At 39.3% G+C, this 21,936-nt stretch overlaps 2 protein-coding genes across 4 annotated transcripts in view; one reads left to right on the forward strand and one right to left on the reverse strand.

Annotated features, from left to right (window-relative positions):
• The first annotated feature begins 327 nt into the window (after nt 1-327).
• Nucleotides 328-5,380, forward strand: LOC135473863 (large ribosomal subunit protein uL30m-like). The gene is made up of 3 exons (XM_064753784.1): nt 328-350; nt 2,341-2,604; nt 4,884-5,380. The coding sequence occupies exons 1-3, from the start codon at nt 330-332 to the stop codon at nt 5,283-5,285; spliced, it is 687 nt and encodes a 228-aa protein (XP_064609854.1). The 5' UTR covers nt 328-329; the 3' UTR covers nt 5,286-5,380.
• A 452-nt stretch (nt 5,381-5,832) lies between these two features.
• Nucleotides 5,833-21,936, reverse strand: part of LOC135474108 (transmembrane protein 131-like) — a 53,135-nt gene continuing 37,031 nt past the window's right edge. For 2 of the 3 annotated variants that reach the window (XM_064754119.1, XM_064754118.1), the window contains exons 27-38: nt 21,095-21,293; nt 19,726-20,744; nt 19,298-19,437; nt 18,429-18,649; nt 17,974-18,098; nt 16,229-16,333; nt 13,643-14,003; nt 12,888-12,997; nt 11,991-12,104; nt 11,178-11,290; nt 10,482-10,694; nt 5,833-9,873 (exon numbers count right to left, since the gene is read on the reverse strand). In XM_064754119.1, coding sequence (XP_064610189.1) covers nt 9,754-9,873; nt 10,482-10,694; nt 11,178-11,290; nt 11,991-12,104; nt 12,888-12,997; nt 13,643-14,003; nt 16,229-16,333; nt 17,974-18,098; nt 18,429-18,649; nt 19,298-19,437; nt 19,726-20,744; nt 21,095-21,293 — 2,840 coding nt within the window. In that variant the 3' untranslated portion in view covers nt 5,833-9,753. The remainder of the gene's footprint in view (nt 9,874-10,481; nt 10,695-11,177; nt 11,291-11,990; nt 12,105-12,887; nt 12,998-13,642; nt 14,004-16,228; nt 16,334-17,973; nt 18,099-18,428; nt 18,650-19,297; nt 19,438-19,725; nt 20,745-21,094; nt 21,294-21,936) is intronic. The other variant, XM_064754120.1, reaches the window with a different exon arrangement.

Genomic DNA, 21,936 nt, shown 5'->3' on the forward strand with positions numbered 1-21,936 from the left:
TGATTTGTAAGCACAAATAAATGGTAAACAAACAAATACACGATAGATCATTGTAATGTGTACCCGAGACTAACCTAACAGACATTATAGGATATTAATTGGTCCCAGTTTGTACTTAATTATACGCCCTGTACCATTTTATGAATGGAAAATAAAATAAATCAACCAATAAATGTGGGCAGGCCAGCACTGTAGTAGATCAAAGTATCTGTTTCATGCTAATAAAGGAGCAACAGCCGATAAGTATAGACTGAGGTCGTAGCTGCACAAAAGTCCGATTTCGCCCCCTAAGTATTATTGAGTTTAGCATCACCTGTGGTAAATTCAACATGGCAGCCTCTGTGTGCAAGGTGAGTCAATCGCGAAAGATCGAAGGTTTTTGAGAATGAATTGTAAAGATTTGCTACACTGAGGACAATCAATGATGTGTAAAGATTTTTACTATTGATCTACATAACCAAAAGCTTCGAACTGACTCGACACATGTAGCAATTTCACTAGTTCCTTTGCTTCTATCGAAAACTGGGCACTAGATAAGGCTAACGCCGACCTATGGCGGACAAATAGCAGTGTATCGTTTGAACTATTGATAACGCTTACTATTTGATTTTGCCTGGGTGTTTGCCAAATCGTGAGTTAAGTTGTGTTGGTGTTGTGAATCTGAGGTTGTGGTCCGGTGTTGATCCACTTTCAAAATGCTCATTGTGAAAAGCAAATTCTTCAATGAACGGATGACATGTAGGCATACCTGTTGTCGCGTGATGTAAACAGCAGCCTGAAGCTTACCAAATCCTCATTAACAGGTTCAAGGGTCAGTGATGCTCCACATAGGTTTATGCCTTTGTTAACACTACTAATTAGCGTTAGTGAAGGTGCAGAGCTACTTGGAGCTAGATGCTGTCAAACTTTGAGTCATGCTAATTTGATTTAATAGGTGTTGAAACAACACATGCATGGCTTTACTGTCAACATAGATCTGTGAATCTGCTTCCCATCACATTTCCCTTAAACCAAAACTGTAAGAATCTGTAACATGTTTGGATTCCCGTGAAAGAAAACTCGCATTTAAACTTATATTTCTTTTGTGAATAATATATACTGGGTACATTGTTTTCTCATCATTTAAGTAACATGGAATTCCTAAAATCTGTTTACTTTTGTATTCATTAAAGCCTTGGGAACATTGATTCTGCTTTGTGGTACTAGGTTTGGACCCGCAATTGAATTGATACCTACAAAGCAAAGTCCAATTAGATTCTAGTAAAAAAATAACGATTTGTGTTCAACTACACTTAGTGTTAATATGAAGAAAATCGTTTATATAAAGATGTAATACTAGGTTTTAATATGTATAGTTTTTAGTCATGGTTTTGTTGAAACTGTGAAAGGTCCTTGGCCGCACAGAGATTATAATGAGATACAGACAGGAATAATTTGGGAATGTGAAAAAGGATTGCAGTTGCAAATTCACAATGGCTGCAACATCTCTCAAAAAGTGAATGTCATCTTGCACTTGAACGCTTTATTATATGAATGATCCATATTAAAAGAAATGTTGTCAAAACTGATAGACAGAATGACGTTCATTCAGCATAGTCTGAAGGCATTATTCTGTGTTGACTGATTCATTTATACCTTTTGTGAAACCCTGAAACTGACCAATCCAACCAATGTAGTTTTGTCTCTAAAATCAAATTATAAATGGGCTTAAATTACACTGAAATTGCTCTTTTTTGTCTAAAGAATACTTGTATTTGAAAATAAGCTAAAATTTCTAAACTGTAATGAAGGAATTGTGAGACTTGTGGACAGCAGCACAAATATGATAATCAAGGATATATCATATATATATGACACAATGTCTTATTATCAGTATCAGTCAAGAAGTCTGATTAAGCAAACAATATCAAGTGGTACACAGCAATTATCCATAAATTGTAAATAAATAAAAATTGTGGTTAGTGAAGACTTTTTCAGTTACAGCCTGGATGTAAAGGAAGAGAGCAGTTTAAAACCCTGACCTTGGTGTTACTCCTTGTATTTCATTGACATGCATTGTCCAAATAATGTTGATGACAATAAGGGTGTCAAATCATCATGGATATTGTGTTGTTGTTCTTTGAAGTGTCAAAACTTAAAAATATTAAACCGACAGGCAGTGATCAGTTCTGCTTCTTTATAGCAGTGTTCTTGTTCATGTGAAAAAGGAAAACATCAGTGTGTTTCACTGACATTCTGACATCGTTGTGACGATGTTAAAAATTAAAATTTTATAAAAATGTGTTTTCATTTTCTTTGACTTTATGGAGCTTTCTTGTTGTGTTGATGTCTTTGGTCTAGGTTGGCACGCTGCTGACAGCGAGTAGGACAGCCCGGCTGCCATTGGTAGCTTGTGTAAGGTATAAAAAATATGAACCCAAGAACGAAAAGGACAACCTAAGCTGGGCCCTGCCCCTGGTGGAACAACACCTGAGGGAGAAGGCAGAAGGCCCACCTGCAGAAAAAGAACCCAGCAAGTTACTCATGGTCTGGAGGACTAATAAGCTGTTTGGAAGACCATATTGGGAGAAAAAGACCATGAAAGATTTAAGTCTAGATGGAAAGGTGAGAGCTGAAAGAGTTAAAAAAAAAATTTTGAAATCGTTTTGCCTTGAGATAGACAGCCTCTAGGAAACCCAGCCTTAGGCAGGGAATTTGTATATTCCCCCACTATCACTGCTTGTTGAACCTTGGTGACTACAAGTGGTCCAAAAGGAATGTTCTCGAAATTTTGAGATTTACAAACATTTAGCAAGTTTAAAATTAGTTTAGACCTACTGCAGAGTATATATACTTGTGTATGTAGATATCCGTGTCCACACTCACAGCTTCTAGGGCCAAGCAGTAGATGACGATATACGTTTGGTCATGTGGCTGTTTGTTGTTGAACTCAGCTTGTGTTCCAGCATTGTGGTGGGCATGTGTGTGCATCACGTGGGATTGTTCGTGATCATCCTGAATGACCAATAGGGGCCTCCGTGGCTCAGTCGGTTAGCGCGCTAGCGCAGCGCAATGACCCAGGAGCCTCTCACCAATGCGGTCGCTGTGAGTTCAAGTCCAGCTCATGCTGGCTTCCTCTCCGGCCGTAAGTGGGAAGGTCTGCCAGCAACCTGCGGATGGTCGTGGGTTTCCCCCGGGCTGTGCCCGGTTTCCACCCACCATAATGCTGGCCGCCGTCTTATAAGTGAAATATTCTTGAGTACGGCATAAAACACCAATCAAATAAATCAATCAAATCAAATGAATGACCAGTAATTTCGTCCATGACCATGCTGCTCACGTTTCCAGATTCTGAGAGTTCTATTGATTGTAGAAATGTGTTTCTTGGAAGGTAGGATGATGCCGTGTGCGTGAAGTAGTGCTGATATTGGAGATGTGAAATATAGTGATTTTGAATGTATCTGGGCGTAGCATTATCTTTGTGTCCATATGGTAGATTGAGTGAGTGAGTGAGTGAGTGCTTCAGGTTTAATGTCGTCCGTATAGTAGAAGTAGTTTTCTCACCATTTCCATGCCCTGTAGTTCTTCAGCAGCATTGTCATTAATACAGTGCAGCAGATCCTTATTTATATATGTGATTGGTGTTTTACGGCGTACAAAAATATTTCACTTATACGATGGCAGCCACATTATGGTGGGAGAAAACGGGGTACAGCCCTGGGGAAACGCACAACCATCTGCTGACAGACCTTCCCACGTAGAGGACAGAAAAGTTAATAGTGTTATGCTTATTCAAAATGTTAATAATTCAGGTTAACGCATGCATGTTTATTTGCTTGGAGTGGAACAAAGCTTTGGAAGTTCTTGAACGACGGCATTGAACATTGTTTTTGACATTTCATGACAGGATGAACATTTTGATTGCTTCATGATTGTGTATACTTGTAGAAAAAAGTGGCAATGCCAACACATTTATGGTGCTGCATCACTGAAATGTCATTACAAAGACACGAGGCATGTCAGTTGGGATGAAATGTACATCACGTGGGATTGTTCGCGGTCACCCTGAATGACCTATAATTACGTCCGTGACGAACCTTCTCATGTTGCTAGATTCTGAGAGTTTTATTGAGTGTAGAAATGTGTTCTTAGGTTTGCTTGGAAGGTAGGATGATATCCTACTAGGAAATTGTAAGTTTCAGCTCTAGAAGTAATATCTTATGACATTTGTCTTCAAAAGGTAAGGGTCATTTAGGGTAAGTTGCTAAAGGGGCAGGTTTCCTCCACCGTTGAAGCTATCATTGTGCATGTGAAAAATTGAGTGTACAGTTAAGCAGCAAACAAATAAATACAAAAAATAAATGCTATCAGGTCGGGGCCTCCGTGGCTCAGTCGGTTAGCGCGCTAGCGCAGCGTAATGACCCAGGAGCCTCTCACCAATGCGGTCGCTGTGAGTTCAAGTCCAGCTCATGCTGGCTTCCTCTCCGGCCGTAAGTGGGAAGGTCTGCCAGCAACCTGCGGATGGTCGTGGGTTTCCCCCGGGAAACCCCCCTGGCTGCCGTCGTATAAGTGAAATATTTTTGAGTACGGCGTAAAACAGCAATCAAAAAAAAAAAAAAATAAATAAATGCTATCAGGAGTCTTGTATTTTCTTTGTATAATGATGGCATACCATTGGATGTTGAACATTGTTTGCCCTCAAAGAGTAATTAGCCTTTTTGAGATGTTAAAGTTACATTGTCAGTAATTCTTCCTCATCTCTGACATTCTTTTGGACATATACATGTACTTGTATTCATAGTATATATAGATTGTTACATTTCTATTTGTATGTATTTTAACCAATTAAGTAGATCATCATTCATTAATCCACTTGTAGTTAATGTTTTTCTTTTTTCACACAGAGGAACAAATTTGTAATTCACAAGAACATACCGTCAGTCACCAAGAAGTTGAAGTCTGTGTTACACCTGATAGAAGTGATACCTGTGACATTCCCTCATGGACTGCCCCAGACAGAGGAGGAGATGGCCCATTGCTTACTGCAGGACAACGGCCACTTTGTGGTACAGAAAACCTTGCGGCCCCTCTCAGAGGTGCCCACAACAGATGAGACTGACCCGCAGAAAACTGTGTGGAAACTCAACCCCGAGATAATACAAAAACATTTGAGACGTAAATTGGATACGTATCAGTTTCATACAGAATATTTCAAGCCGAACTATAGGTACAAATACAATCAGGATGGCAAGGAACATAGATATTTTGGTGACACGAATGTTGGTGCAGGAAAAGAATGGTTTTAAAAAAAACATTTTTCAGTTTCAGAGTAGTATGCATACGTCTTGTGCGTGAAGTAGTGCTGATATTGGAGGTGTGAAATATAGTGATTTTGAATGTATCTGGATGTAGCATTATCTTTGTGTCCATATGGTAGAAGTAGTGTTTTTATTTTCTCACCAATTACTTGCCAAGTAGTTCCTCAACAGTATTGTCATTACTGCAGTGCAGAGAATCGTACAGAAAAGTTACTTTCATTTTTTTTATTTATCTATTTGATTGGTGTTTTACGCCGTACAAGAATATTTCACTTATGCAACGGCGCCCAGCATTATGGTGGGAGGAAACCAGGCACAGCTTTGATCACGAATGTAAAGCTGTGCAAAACTTAACTAGACCTTCATGGGGTTAAAATTTCTGATACATGTCTACTTCACATGCAACATCACAAAATTTCTTGCTTCATTTTGACTTGTAGTCAGAACTATGCTCAAAATTTTTTGGTTGTCAGATTTAGGGGTGAAGGCATCTGAAAAATACCACCGGACAATCCTGCCACCAAAAGCTGGATTTGAACATGCATTCTCATCAGTTTAGGACTTAACTGTCGCAGCGATCCAGCTCATAGAATTTATTTGGTTGGTGTTTTACTCTGTACTCAGGATTATTTCAATGGTAAATAATTCTTTTTAATATATGGGTAAAAGAAACAGTACAAAACAATGGGTTGCCATAAAAATCCAATATTTTTATTGTTTGTTGTAAAAAGATGGACTTTTTCCAGCTGTTATAATAGACCCGTTATTAAGACAGCTGAGTCATCTCTCTACAAGATCTCCTGGGCTTTGACAAGACCAGTCAGATCTGGAGGCTGTATCTAGAGGCTCTTCCCCTCAGCCCCAGTCTGCCGGCCGCCACACCCGTACAGGCCACTGGTACTACCACACCTATATACGGATAAAACAGGAAAATCCTGCAACCCTGGTCAGCAGGGTCAGCAGGCAATGTAGCTGGATGGGAGAAATAGTGAAGAAACCAAAATAAAATTGTTCAGATACAACAGCTTTGTTATTGTGAGTAAACTCAAATCCTTGTACATACAAGTACATAGACAGCATAGGGTATACTGCTTTCCATTATGTTGAGACACAAGTTGGGTGAAGTCAAACTGAGCAAGCCTCCATTGTATTGTACACACAAGACGCGGCTCCAGTTTCAGTGTTGTTTTGGGAATAGTCGTCTTAAAGCCTGATTACTCTGCCATTTTTTTCCTTTTTTCCACAAGTGTCATACATGAGGCTTTTTACTGCTGTTTTGTACTCTGTATAATGTCCATCATTCACGATTGTACCCAATACCCTAAACATGAGATTCATTTATGTGAAACAACCATCTTCTGCCCCAGAAGTGCCCATGGTCTTGACTGTACCCAGATAAGACTAGTGGCATATAAAGTACACTTTGATAATATATTTCAACAACCTCTAAAGAGCTACTCCAGTTCCAAGGGCTTCGTATTATAAAGGAAGGGTTAAAACTGTTTTCGTAAATAATTTCAACAGTACTGCTTCTTAAAGTCTTGTAAAAAAATTTTGTCGGAAGAACGTATAATATAGCCTATACATACATGTAGCTTGTGTATTGTTTTGAAGTAATTCCATTATATCTGCATCATTCAACAATTAATAAAGAAACTACCAGTTGTTTTTTATGAGGGCACTTCAGTTGTACCCATTAAATAGTGCTGGGCATCTGGACCCACTTTCAACAAAACTTTGTAAAACAATTTTTTGAAACTTTTCTAGTAACTGATATTGCATCATGGCACTGTAACCTAGACATCTGTTATGCAAAAGTTACGAGGAATGCGACTTACGAAGTTTTGTGTGGCATATGTTCTGTTATGCTGCCTTCGTGTACATGTATTTTCCAAAAAGTTTTTCTGAAGTACTTTTTTAAGCATTAAGGCTGCTCTATATATTTAACACTCAGTGATCCCTGGAGCAGTCAAGAGTTCAAGTAGGACATGGGAAATACTTGGAGTATCTTCTCCCACAATATGTGAACGATATTTTACCAAATATGTTGATAGATGAGAGGCAAGTAGCAAATACCTTGTCACAGTCAGAGTTTTAATCTGGGTACACTTCAACACCTGGAGACACCACCCAATCAGCAAGTAGGCCCTGGGCTCTGGCAGCCATCCAGTGCCCGGGGTCTGATTGCTGGCAAGACTGTCTAATAAAAGGAACCCCTGAACAACAGGTGTTAACCTCAAATATATCTCAAAACAACACCTGTGATGTTAAGTAACAGCACTGTTAAATTTGCATCAGAGAAGGTCCTGTTATGAGAAAGTCTCTATTTTCCTCGAACAAATATTCCTTTTTTGACAGCAGCAAAACAGAAGCTTTTGCTTCCAGTTTTTTGGCAGTGTAGTTAGTACACCTGGTCTAGGCTTTTCCTTTGTCAATATCATAAACATACTTTGTATAAACCTTAAAAGTGTAGGTGTCAGTCGAACAAGTCTGCTCCAGTCATGTCAGCTTACCATTTTCCAATTGTCACTTTTAGAAGAAACAAATCCGATTACTTGGCTAATGCTCGCAGTTGTTAAGCAAATCGTGGTGATGTTGTATTGTGTTTATTTCTCCACTGCTGAGTGTTTAGCATGCTAGAACAGCACCATGACACAGGAGACTGACCAATATGGTCGCTGTGAGTTTAAGCCAGCTCTTGCTGGCTTCTTGTACCGTTGTATGTGCGAAGGTCTGCAAGTAACCTGTGTATGGTTGTGGGTTTTCCCCCCAGGCTCTGCCCAGTTTCCACCCATCATAATGCTGCTTGCCATCACACAAGTGAAATATTGTCAAATCAAATAAATAAACCGTATAGAGTTCAAAGAGTATAGAGTGAAAGCAACTGATTTTTACCTTGTTTCAGTAGAACAGATTAACACTGCATTAATTCAGGTAAATAAATGTTACCCTTTTAAACATATATCCATGTTAGAATATTCAGAACTTTCAAACAATGTTAACTAGTGAAGTTGTACAAATGACAACAGATAATGACTTCTGGAAAGACCAGACTGCATTGTATTGACTAAGCCGCAGTTTTGTTTTCATTTTCACTGTTCCTCAAACTGTAGTTTAATTTATACTGTTTAAAAATGTTCTTTTACAATTTTTGCAATGAATATCTATGGTTGCTGATATGAATGGAGCAGATTTGTGTACAGAGTAGTGACACACACATACATTTTGGTTATATAAGAAGTCTGGCTCTCCTATTGCCCTCAGACAGCTCAACTGCTATACCTTGGGTAAGGTTATATGGTACTCCACCTTTAGCAGGAGCTGTTACTGGGCATGCAGGGAGCCTTAGCTTACTCATGAGTAAGACTTCCACGTCACTGATGGCGAAGTGTCATAAAATTGTCACAATCGGCTATATGTCAACATACACGAGGATAAATGTCCATGCACACGATGGATTTTCGCGTCACTGTAAACGATGGATATATGGCCTCCCATCATCACTACAATGTACTACAGGACTACAATAGCAAATCGATATAACCAACCTTACAACAACTACAAGTACATGTTGTATATTACACACAGTTAAAAGGTTCAAGCTGCGCCACTGATAATATTCTTGTACAGAATTTGCCCCCGAAAATAAAAAATAATCACTCATACATTAGTCCTTTGTGAATACTAACAGGGTAATTCTTGTCATGTTGAGCAAAAGTCAAATATTATGCATAAAGAAAATCTACAACTTGTAAAATCCGAGGTAGATCAATGCCTACAAACAGCTTAAAAACAATAAAGCTCTGTGTTTCACACAATCAAATATACTTCCAGAGAACCTTCCAAAACAGTGTTAAACAAGTAAAACGTCTAAGTAACATTATATGTACTTAATGACCTGTATAGATCAAAAGTAATTAAATGTAGTTGTCACCCTGCGCACTAGTTTGTGCAACTGTGTCAACTATTCAAATCTATTAAAATACGTTTTCTTTTCTTTATTCTTAAAACAACTATTATTTAAACAGACAATTTGGTGGGCTTATACTGGTACAATTCCATGTACACAAATAACAACAACGTTAACATGATTTGAAAATTCATACACAACTAAAAACAATTGTTCACTATGATCCGCCATACTTTCGAACATTTAAAAAGTCTGTTTTTAACTGAAAGTAGTAACCTTAAAGAATTGTAACACTGTAGTACATGATCAGGAAAAACAAAGAAAATTTACCATAGGCTGAAGAGAGATCAAGAAGCCTTTTAGTAAACAAACAAGAGCTATGTCTGCATTAAACTATAAATTATCAATATAATTAGCATACAAGCATTTCACAACATAGAGGGCAGAATTTGTAACACTTGCTCTATTAACCCAGTAAAGCTGGGGTCAGGATTTATGAACTATTAAACAGTTAGCAGAATTGATGAGGGAGGCCATATTAGAGGTTTACTGTTGCTGGGTGTCCTCTGGTCTGGGCATGAATCCCCAGGGGCCACCGTTTGTGCCCGTATTCGGGCCCCAGATGTTTCCCATGGTGTTGAACGGATCAAATGTCTGACCAGTTTCCTGGAACAAAAAAAGTTGTGTAAAAGTCTGAGAATAAGCAAAGTATTATAGCTGACCAAACTCCTAAATTCACAACTCTGTGAGCAAGGCTTTAGTCCACACAAATAAAATCTATGACGACAAAGAGAAACATTGCAATAAGGTATCTTCTTTACTTGATTCTTGTTTAATGCAACTATTAGTTACTCAAATAATTTCAATTTTACAATGACTGCCAGTTCTATAGGTAAAGGAAACCTGAGTGCCCTGATAAAACCACTAACCTTAAGTGAGTTACTGCAAACTCTTCCATGTGTGACGAAATGTTATACTGGTGGAAGTGACCTGCAGCAAACCTCCACGTCAAGTGGTAATTAAGGGGCCCGTGAACAATGAAAGCACAGTGTCTAGAGAATCTCCTGACAGAGACAGGCAGTGAATCCATGTCTCATGTGGCCTATCCATTGAAAGGTAAGTACCTTACCCACACAGCCATCATTTTATCAGTTTATCACGACTTCATTTGACATTTCATCATAATCTACATTCATGACAAAAGCTTGTAGCTTCACATTCTGACATTAAGTAAAACTGTGTTCACCGTGTTGCTATCTACCACAGGTACCCACCTCCCTAGGAGAACCATTCATTCCAGCATTCTCCATCTCTCCTGGGTTAGTGGCCAGGAATGGGTTCTCTTCAGCATGAAGATCAGCTGGTGAGCACTCTCCAGGGTTGGGGTTTCCGCTGTTCCAGATGGAGGACAGGGAGGAGGAGAGGGAGTTCCAGCCGTGATTGGCACTGTTTGTCAGAGTGCTCCATAAGGTGCTGGTAGGCTGAAGCTGGAAAACACAATGAATCACAATCAACACTCGCACCTTTAATATGCTTATGGGAATGGTGACACAAACAAAAAACGTAACCCCAAAACCATAATGGCTTTGACGCAACTATGACAAACGAATGGCTCAGCTAAGTAAAGCAACTTTCACATCGTAAGCCAGACACTTTATTGTGGGTTCAGCTAGCACCACAGAAAGAGTTTCACAGTGTTTGTATTTCATAGCATCTAAGAGGGAGAACATTATTCAAAATATTAGCTCGTTCTTACTTCACACGGTGTACGCCATAAATGGTACAGGCTAGTCCATGAGGTTAACTGGTGTAGATTTCTCACAGAGAGATGAGAAACTTCACATCTTGCAAGTCTTCAAACTACTAAAGTATACATTAAATTCTGATTTCAACTCACACGCTAACTATGCACAAATAATTCCCAAATGTATTATTATTTGTGAGAACAGCAAGTGATCAGTGGTACTCACATTAGCTGGCTCGGCGTCAGTGGCCGTGGACCAGACCTGATCACGGGGGTTGTACTGGGGGTCCCACAAGCTCTCACTACGAACAGGAGGGATGTCAAATCCAGGCCAGTCCTCTGTAATACAAAAATTACCACAAAAATGAGTTGGTGTACTTAGCAATTTTTCAGTCATATGAGGACGAAGGAGTCTTGGGAGTGCATGTAATGTGCATCCTTGTTGCAAGACGGATTTCCACTGCTCTTTTATCTAGTGCAGCTTCACTGAGACAACTTACCGCAGGAAAGTAAGCTGTCCTACCCAAGTCATTATACTGATACGGGTCAGCCAGTCACTCTACTATCCCCTTAATGCTGAGTGCCAAGTGAGAAAGCTACAACTTCCTCCTTTAAGGTCTTAAATGTGAAACTGATCCAGGATTGACCCTGGATCTACTGCTCCCCAAGTGGACGCTCAACCAACTGTGCTATCAACCAACTGTGCTCAACCAACTATGCCGGTTGCAAAAAATGTTGAAGAATTTCAGTAACTAAAAGGCAGATTTCTATTTAAAATAAACACATCTAATATTAAGGTGACATGGCTATTGTGCACAACCTAAATGTAGTCATCAAAACATCATCTCCCTTTGTGATATGACTGTATTCCATTAGCCCTAACACCATTTACAGACTTTATGTGAAATGACTTCTGTGCACTTTACCCAATTACTCTATCAGCATTTCTTGGAGTAAATTTCCAAACAAGAAAGGCTTGACAAGATGAAATTTGACTGCCGGAAACAACCTGGAAATTTTTTCTGGAATATGATCCTACCTTGCAGAAGTTTGAGCTGGTGTTGTCTCACGCGGCGTCTGCGATCAGCCAACAACTGCTGCATCATGGTCTGCTGAGGAGGGTCAAATGCTCCACCAAATGCATAGGCTGCCTCTGAACACAATAACAACAACAACATGATATAAAATATACTATTTTAAGAAAAAAATTAGCACAACATAAATCTGATACAAAACATCTTGAAAAAATTCAGTTCAGAATGAATATTTTATGTTTTCTAGCATATACAAAGACCATTCAGTTAAAGTGCAAACCTTCATGCTATAATGGTAACTTTTTTTTTTTGATCCATTTCAAACACAATGTAATGTGACCTTAACATTGAAAGTCAAGTATTACTCTGGGCTATTTCCGAAGGACTTTCAAGAACTTTTAAAAAAATTCAAGCACTTTCAATGATTTCAAGAAGCAGTGGGATTTCTACATAGCTGAATAAACTCTAATGGAATGCCTGGGGTAAACCTTCAACCCATGAACCAGCTTGTAATGGTGGAAGACAAGTAGTTTTCAATGAACAGAACACTCCTTTAAACAGCTACATGTATGTCAACTGCTTATTGCCACCAAGTCCACGACAGACAGAGCGGGTAACTCTACAAATTTCCTGGCCAAAGCCAAGATTGAATCAGTACCTTGCGTGCCTTGTGGTTAGAAGATCTTACTGGATAAAGTATATTTTTTTTTATGATAAAAGGTGGTTCTTTTCTTGCAGGTTCCTCTATGGCTCCTCTATGTATAAACCTGATGATCTACATCTACGTGAATGTTGAATGAGTAGAACATAAATGAGGAAAGTTTAAAGAGTTTTTTCCTACTGTTATTTTAGTTCTTCAAAGATAAGTAAACATCAGTCTGAGTACGTCTCAGTGGACATACCTGAGTTGGCATAGTTGACATTGGCGGGGACTGCAAATGCTTCCATATCTGTAGTATCCACTGTTCCGACAGGCCGTTGTTGACTTTCAGGGATCGTGTGTAAACCAAATCTGTTTATAAGAAACACTCACTCAATATTCTGCGAACTTACATAAAATATCTACCACACTGTTCCTATTTCGCTACAACCATTTTTTGGTTAACTTTTTAGGTACTGCGCTATCTGAGACCGTTGTGATCAAAAAAAGGTGTCAAAAAGAGGAAGCACTGGGTTTGTGCTGTTTTGTTGGCCATCTCCATGAAATATATCACCATCACTATGGTAAATTATTTTACAATATACATACTATACACAAGTAAATGAATTTCTTCTGATTTGCAAGCTGTAAATGCCCAAAACACTTTCTTCCTCCTTTTCTTGAAGGCCATGAAATTTTAGCAAACTACTATTAAAGTCAGAAAAGTAGTACCCCTGTTTTTCATTATTACTTGTCCATTCAAATTTGTGATTGTACAATTCAAGCTCCAACACGTGTATTTCCTGCAAAATGGCTATGTAGCATGTTATGGTTGATTCTACATGTACTTTAAGACAGCTGCAATTCACAAGCAAAAATGGACAATGCATGAGTTTACTAATAAGAGCAACTACTTCTTTGGGAAGCGAGTTGACAATGTAGAGTGTTAAGAGTCAATCATATTTTAGTCAATCATCTGCGACATCACTAAATTCGTTTTATGTCATGAGAACTCACAGGGAGCCTGGTGAAGCCGGGTTGCCAGGATTCATGCTCCATGTATTCCTCACGTTGGCCAGGTTAGGGGACAGTGGATTGGCTGAGGGTGTCTTGCTGCCTACGGCTCCCGGGTGGCTGTTCTCTCCAAAGGGCAGGTACATGTTGTTAGTCTTCTTCACGTCGCTGGTGGGTTTGTGCATCTTGGGCTTAGTGTTGGCCAGGTCGTTAGTACTGCTACTGCTGACAATGCTGCTGTAACTGCTGGAACGACTGCTGCTGCTCAGGCCATCTGGAGAGAAGCCATTGGTCACTGGGCTGGATGTCGAGATTCGGTGCTTCTGAGCAAACGATTCAGTCTGCTGAGCCAGCTCACTCAAATCTAAATACAAAGAGTCATTTAAAAAAAAAGTGAGTCAATAATGCATATTCTTTTTCTGTTTTGGTGTGAAAATGTGACTACTTTATTTCACTATTAGCTCCTTTCAAGTCACGCATTTTCCTAGATTCTGATCGATTCATCCATCTTAAGGGGCCACATAAAAATTTCTTCCTGGAGGCTGATTAATTCCTTACCAGTGTAAGTGGTGGCAACAAAGGCATCATTTTGAGGCCTTAATAAGCTTCCCACAGTGCATTTTTACAAACCAAACTTCAGGTGAAATAGACTAACTTATTATCAAAAAATGCCCCAGATGGCACCAAAAGTGCCATTTCAAAGCCTCTGTGTGTTTCTCAAAGCGCATTTTAACAGGCAAAACAGGTGAAATACAATACGTTTACTCGAACAGATTCCAATCATTTACGACCTCTGAGAACTATTACCAGGCCACAAAGAGAAGCACACCAGGTACCACTTAGCTCTGAGATCGGTTAGCCATGTTTCCATCTTAGCTTTCACATTAACCGCACAGAACCGTTACATTCACTACCCTGGAACTCAGTCCTGTCATCTGCGCTGTTTCCAAAATGCCAAGGCTGTACGCCTCAAAATGTGGTGTCCTGTGCTCTTAAAGTAATTCTGAATTCATATCACCTCATTATGCGGGAATAATAAAGGCCATAGCATCTCCATGTAACACAAATCTAACCAACGCATCCACTCGGACAGTGACTTCGCAAGCCGCCATTTTCAAATCACGTGACTCGGTCAGGTGGATTGGGTGGACTCTTCCCAAAATTAGGACCATCTTTTTTTCACAATATAATTGATTATAGATCATTTCTGTCCATTATTAACACACCAATTTAATACACCAAACAATCTGTCAATCACCCAGTAGATGGTGTGCGTCTCATTAGTTTCAATAAAATCATCCCCCAACTTTATCTTTGGATGATGCCGAATGCGGACCGATTCAAATTGAAACTGGCGGTTAACAAAGTTTGGCTTGCAGCCGATGTAACAGATACATTTGTGTTAATTATGACGCCATGGTCTTTATTATTCAGGAATAACCCAGTGACATGAAGTAAGAATAACTTAATTGGAATACAGGAAACTATGTTTTTTCAGCGTACAGCTTTGACTTGTTGAGGACAGCACATGCAGAAGGACCAAGTGCCTGGTTAATAAATGGAAGAGTACAGATCCGTATTTCTGAAAGCTCAGCTGGGAAAAATGAAACACATCTCAGATCTAGGTACAGCTATACCATTATTACACTCCATAATGATGTCTTAGTTTGTTTTTTCATTCAAAAGCCCATCAGACAAGGTACTAAAATGACACACCTGCACATTTACAACACAGAATCAATACTCTGATTAAACAGCCTGAAATACAAATGTCACCTGTCAGAATTTAAAAACTTACCTCCAACACCTAAATTACTACATAGAACTGCGCACAAATCTAGAAGCAATCCTATCTAACACTCCCGCACACACTGGTTGGGTATTATTACATAAATTATTGCCTGGGCATATTAAAAACACATTCAAAGCTATTAAATACAACTAGAATTATTCAACACAACAGGAAAAAGGTGACATGCCAATGTGGTAATAGTAAAGTGAAAAGGATGCATCAGGAAAGAAGGGACAGTGACACTGACCAGTGGAAAGTGTCCAAAATCAGGAATATGTCAATTTAACAAAAATGTACGCATTATAGTTAAGTTTGCCTAGATTAGAAGTCTGGCTAAAAGGGTCCAATTTAGGAGGGAATACAGGATGAAAGCATGCACTTTCTGTGGGATGGAAAGCTGCGTAGCATTCATTTGTTAAGGACAGCAAGTCACATCATGTCACAGCATCTATCTGTACATTATGTGTGTATCAGTGTAAGTTTTCCCTGAACGGACATATCTATACGTAGATCTAAACAGTATCAAACATACATTTGAAACTATTGTGCAGTAAACAAAGGGTTTACATGCGATAAACAGGGTTAGCCACGTCAATAGAGGCCAAAAAAGATCAAAAAGACATCTTGTTCATGTAACTCTTGGCTCGTGTAGAAAAAAACAAAAATTTATATTCATCAGAGGTTCCAAGAATACTACATTCTCATAGACAACAGAATACCCAAAGGCAGATGTCCAGGTGAGAACAGGAGATGTGACAGGGTAATGGGGATTAATAACAAAAAAAATTAATGCTGACCAGTGCTAAAAGTGGGTTTGGGGAAATCCCAAACGGGGGGCGGGGAATCCTGGGCCTGATCGGCGATGGTGGGCGTGTCAACGGTGAGGGTCAATGGCTGTGTACCTGATAACAATACAACACATCACTACAGTACACAACAAACACTACCTCTGTCCTGTCAGCTCATGTCACATGTAAATCCTTACACACTTAGAGCCTGTTTTACAAACCTTGATGTCCATGACAGCACTGTGAAGGTACACATCATCATGGTACATGTGCCTGACACAATTTTGTAACAGCTTTGCAAAAGCTCTTGGATTTGCTCCCTGACTGTTAGTTGTGCATATCAGGTGATCAGAGTAGCAGTCTTGCTGGATATTTTGCATACTTAAATTTTTTTAGAACATTAGTTCTTTTACTTTTTAGGACAAATATCAGTAGTGCTGAAAGCATAGAATTACATTTCTCTACCAGTGAAAAGTAAACATGGGAACATACTGTTCACAAAATAAAAATTAGAAGAATTACGGTAGTCTTTAAAGAAGTCTGTCCTTTTAGAAAAAGCAGTAGAAAAGACTGCTAAAAGAACAAAATGTAGCTTAATTGAGTGTCTGAAAGATCTTTTTCTATATTTTCAAATCTAGATTTTTCACCAGTGTCTAATTGCCTCATTATTCCTTCCTTGAAAGTATGTCTGTTTGGCAGTTTGTGACTGTCTGTCAGAAATTTCAGACATAAAGCTGAGCACAGATAAAGCTTTGTGCACAGGTTCAAAGGGCAAATCTATTAAATTTGAGTGGTAACCTGGTGCAATTCCTAACCACTGACAGATAGGAAGATTATGAAGAGCACTGTCCCTTTAAATGAGGAAGTTTCTAAATATAGGTGTTGCGAAAGCCTCACATATACCTGTATATGAAATATGGTGAATTACATTGATACAGATGCCATATTGAAACACTATACACAAAACACATAACACAGCTGACAGGACAAAGGTAAACAATCAATTAAACAAAATGCTTAACACATCATCAATTACAATCAAGCAGACAGGCCCGTTTTATCATACATTTCTTGAAAAATGCTTTTTTTCTTACTTCCATCCAAGTAAGCAAGTTCATAAAAAATACACGTTTATTTTCAGGTGTTAAAGACCTAATTTTTTTTCTCTCTCCACAGCAAACATTTCTCATTTCACGCAACATTTCTCAAAAGGACAATCAGCAAGCTTTTCATTTAAATGGCCTGTAAACTCAAACTAAAACAATAAGCAAGCTTTAAAGTAGTACACTGTACGTATAACAGATCGACATCATGCAGCAAAGTTAACAGTCGTTAATTTCTGAAAAACATGCATCACTGACTTCAACTTGGGATACAATATGTCATATTACATCCCAGCCTCAACACATACTAGCAACTACTATCAACATCATGCTACTGATCACCTATCTTCACATGCAATTCAGTGAGATCAGTTGTATTAATGAAGAGAACATTTTTTCTCTGATTTAAGTGGCTGTAGTTTGAAAATAGTTACTCCATTGGATCTTTTAATATTTGTTTTTATAATAGTAGTAAATATTTGATGCTTTTGCAGGAATAATTGTTTTTATTTTTATACATAACCGGTTAGTTTAAGCCTCTGAGGGCACTTTCACAAGACTTTGTAAATCATTTTTCCGTAATTTTTCTCGTAAACAACTTTTATGAGAAAACAAAATCCCTTAAATTTTTTTTTCTTTGGCATCCCTTACCTCTAGGTCGTGACTTGATCTTAGCATTTCGTCGGAGGTCAGCAGCCGAGATGAGTGTGGTTTCAGGGCGCTCATTCTCAGGGGCGCCCTTCTTCACCTCAAGGCTGTAGGGCAGCTCCAGGGTGCTGTAGGACAAAAACACGATGTTTGCACATGCATGAACACCACAGGCCATAAGTTCATCTAGGTGGTGTCTTAGTATATTTGAGACATGTATTCTGATAGCTGTAACATGGGACAGCAGGGAAAACGCAAAAAAAATGCCAACAAGACATCGTAAAGTCTCAAATCTATAACGCATGCGACAATGTCTGCAAATGAAGTCAAAGCAAGTGCAACAGTACCAAGATTGCCCACTGTAAAGTCTTGTAAAATCTTAAAACCATGAAATAGTATAATTCATTTGAATTCAAATGACGATATCTCATCAGACGGAAATTCTTACAAACTGTTACCTCGGTAAATGAATGTTTCCTCCAAAGGCATCCTTCGGGTTGACTTTTATCTTCTTGTGTAGTTTGGACTTGCTGCTCATCACAAAATCGTCGTCATTGTTCAGTGCCGCGTCCTCGTTGGAGTGGACTGAACTCCTTTCCTTGTTTGCCTTACTCTTTGTCTTTTGTTTCTTAGGCTTTGGTACAGTTGGTTCCGGTGTGGAGTCCCGGGCACTTGTGCTCTGTTTTACACAGATAACATGCAAGGATCAACATGTGTTGGTCAATAAATGTTGACAAGTCTAAGTCAACTAATGACGACATTTCATGAAAATTTCTGCTCATTGCCATGTGTTGGAACGTTCAGGCATTTTACATGTACTGTTTTATATTACAAACTAGAACAAAGGTTTGAGAGTGCACGTCTCCCCTTACAGAAAATATCCAACAGACAATTAGATCACTGTTCAAATCAGTGAACAGAAATATTCTTTTCAAATATGCCAACGTCTTTTCAATTGTTTGGACAGTGGGGTGGGGTGGGGGGTAAGGTATAATATGAGAAGCACACAATTTTGTGGACACTGGGGGGCAAGGTATAATATGAGAAGTAAACAATTGTGTGTTGGATTTTGATCAATTCAAATATGGATTCACAGGTTATTATTCAAGGTATGTGACTCAAGGGAATAAGTACCAGTTAACTGTACAGCAGAGTGCTCAAAACTCACAGCTCACTGGTACACCTTTTTCCCGAAAAGTTTTGCATTAAAATTTTGTAAGCTGTAATGTCACAGGGCCTTTTCATAAATCAGTGGGCTATGCCCTAAAAGACTAGGAATGTGGATTTAAGGTGTCTCTGAGCAAGGGTCACTCAAAGCAAGGCTGACCTTGTCCTCAATGTCAGCACCGGAGGACTCTGTCGTGGTGGAGGAAGTGTCGTCTTTGTCATCAAAGGCTTCCCTCAGATGTCGTACTTTGATCTGGTCCCTATCCAGATACTTGGAGGAGGATCTTCGTCTGCCTTTACCTGGGGATCAATGACATAGCTGGATTAGTAAATCCCCTACCTGGCCAATCCTTTATTACATGTACATGTAGTGTGTTAGTCTTACTTGGTCAAACAAATGTTCAAGAATATTCACAAATTTTAACCACCAGTACTACAATATTAAAAAAAAAAAAAAAGCTGATTTAACCAACTTATCCTTAATCATACTACAAAACCAACCTTCCAAAAGTAATGTACATACACATACACTTTATACCATTTCAACATCCCCACACGCACATGATTAATGACGCTGTCCCCACTCACCTGTCTCTGTTTTGACAGGGGGCACGATGAAGTCATCTTTCTGCCACTCGGGGACAGAAATACGGTCCACATCCATGTACAGGTTTTTGTCCACTTTCTTGTTGTTGTTGGATGTCTTCACTTGTTTCTCGTGTCGGATATTCTCCTTGTCCGTATCAGTTTTGGAATTGTTTACGATTATAGGTTCTTCGAGTTTACGTCCTGGATAAGCTGAGGTGTCTTTAGATCCTGGTTTCTTATCGGTATTTCCCCCGCCAGATGCCGAAGGAAGGGATTCCACGACATAGTTGAGATCATTTTGGTTGCGTTTGACTCCCTTGCTTTTTCGCGACTTAGATGCATTGGGCTGGGATCTGTCATTATGAGTCAGCTCATCGGTGACGCTGTGTCTGCTGGGAATGGCTGCTGAAGGTTTGAGGCTGCCAGGTGAGGTAAGCGCAGCCTTCCTGTCACATTGCGGAGATTGTCGGTGAATAGCTGCCTTAGAGTCTCGAGATTTCTTACCCGAGAATAAAGTTTTCCGCAAACTGGACATAAGGCTTGCCCCAAACCAACTTTTCTTCTCTCTGTGTTCCACGTGTCCATTAGCGAGGCAGAGAACAGGCTTCTGAATAGTGGGCGGGGTGTGGTTGGGAGGAGAGAGTTTGGGCTCAGGTGGGGTGGGTTGGAGTTTCGGTGTTGGCAGGCCAGCAACAGCCTTGAGATCAAATACTTTGTTTTTATCAAACGGTTGAGAAGCACTACTTATTCTGAGCTTTCTTTTCAAGATGTCTGCCACAAAAATACGGTCAGCCTCAAAGTAACCAGCTACGAGGATGCAGAAAAGAAGAAAGCCTGTGATGCAGACAGTGGAGTAATACAGGATGGGTTCCCAGTTTGGCCGCGGAAGAGCAGCCGAGCACTTGGCTAGAGTGTGTGGGGGAACAGTGGCCTGTAGGGTGTAATTAGCTGCTGGTCCCAAACTCGTATATATGGACAGGCTGCGGCGGATTTTAGACATGGTAAAGTCAGGTGTAAATCTGCAACAGCAAATAATAATGCTGTGTTACGACATCAATAATCTAAGAACAATGGCAATGAATCTTAGCTGCATACGTGTGCTTCCAAATTCCAACTGCAGGTGGGTATCTATACCATATACAGATCTATAAGTAAATAAAATGAATTCCACAACAAACAAGCAAACAAAATGTGCACAAATTCAATCCCTGACTTCTCATTCTTATAAAAAAAAACTTTAAGCACACTGTTATTTAGTCATATTCAGATTTTATGGTTCTTATACTGTTCATCATCATAAATATAAGTATCTCTCTAATTACCGCTTATAAAGGTCATCATATCAGCAAACTCACGGTATTATACTTACGCTATATCTATTTTCCGGCTAGTGTTGGGCTGTAAGTCAAACCCCTGGCACTCCAGCACTTTAAAGCCATACCCTTCACAGGGAGAGTCGTTGATGGCAAAACCATGAACGTAAAAAGGTAACTCTCCTGTGTTCCGAATTGTAAAGGTACGTCGCACAGTAAACAAAGGCATTGTCTTCCCAGCCTTTTTACCTGAACCTATTGCAAGAGAACAATTAGAACACCAATAGGGTTTAAGAACCAAATTACCGTTATATTGACGAATTTTTCGTTATGATGTTCTAGCGTTAACAATGAAAAAGCAATAACTTAAAATTTGAATGTGAGATACATTAAAGCTGAGAAGATTTTTCTCAAATATATGCCCCTTATAAACAGCTTTCTTTAGTTCTGGAAATTTGAACAACAAAGGCAGAAAAGATTACAGCTCTTTAGGGACCGTCCCCACAAAATGTTTGCTTTCGTTTAGATCTTTTCTCTCCGAAAACCGAATTGAGTAAACAGGCAAACATCACTGTGTAAACAGGCAAAAATAACTGTGTAAACAAGCAATCGGAGGCTATTAGTGCGAGTCAACACTAGAAACAAATCCGAAGAAACAACAACAACAGTGGAAGCTTTTGAGAAAGCTAAAGTTTGGCACTTACACATTTTCAGGATATATTCCCGAGTCTATTGGTACCTAGTATATAGGCCTAAATATGTGGTGGAACATATGTGCCAGAAACTCATGTGGGCCTCCACAGAACATGTACACGTGAGCTGAGTCTCACCAGGAACTGGAGCACCACAAGTTTTTGACCAGCCCAAGTCAAGTGCTGACAACTACATGTATATTGGG

This window comes from Liolophura sinensis, chromosome 8 (assembly GCF_032854445.1).
Source record: "Liolophura sinensis isolate JHLJ2023 chromosome 8, CUHK_Ljap_v2, whole genome shotgun sequence".
NCBI lineage: Eukaryota > Metazoa > Mollusca > Polyplacophora > Chitonida > Chitonidae > Liolophura > Liolophura sinensis.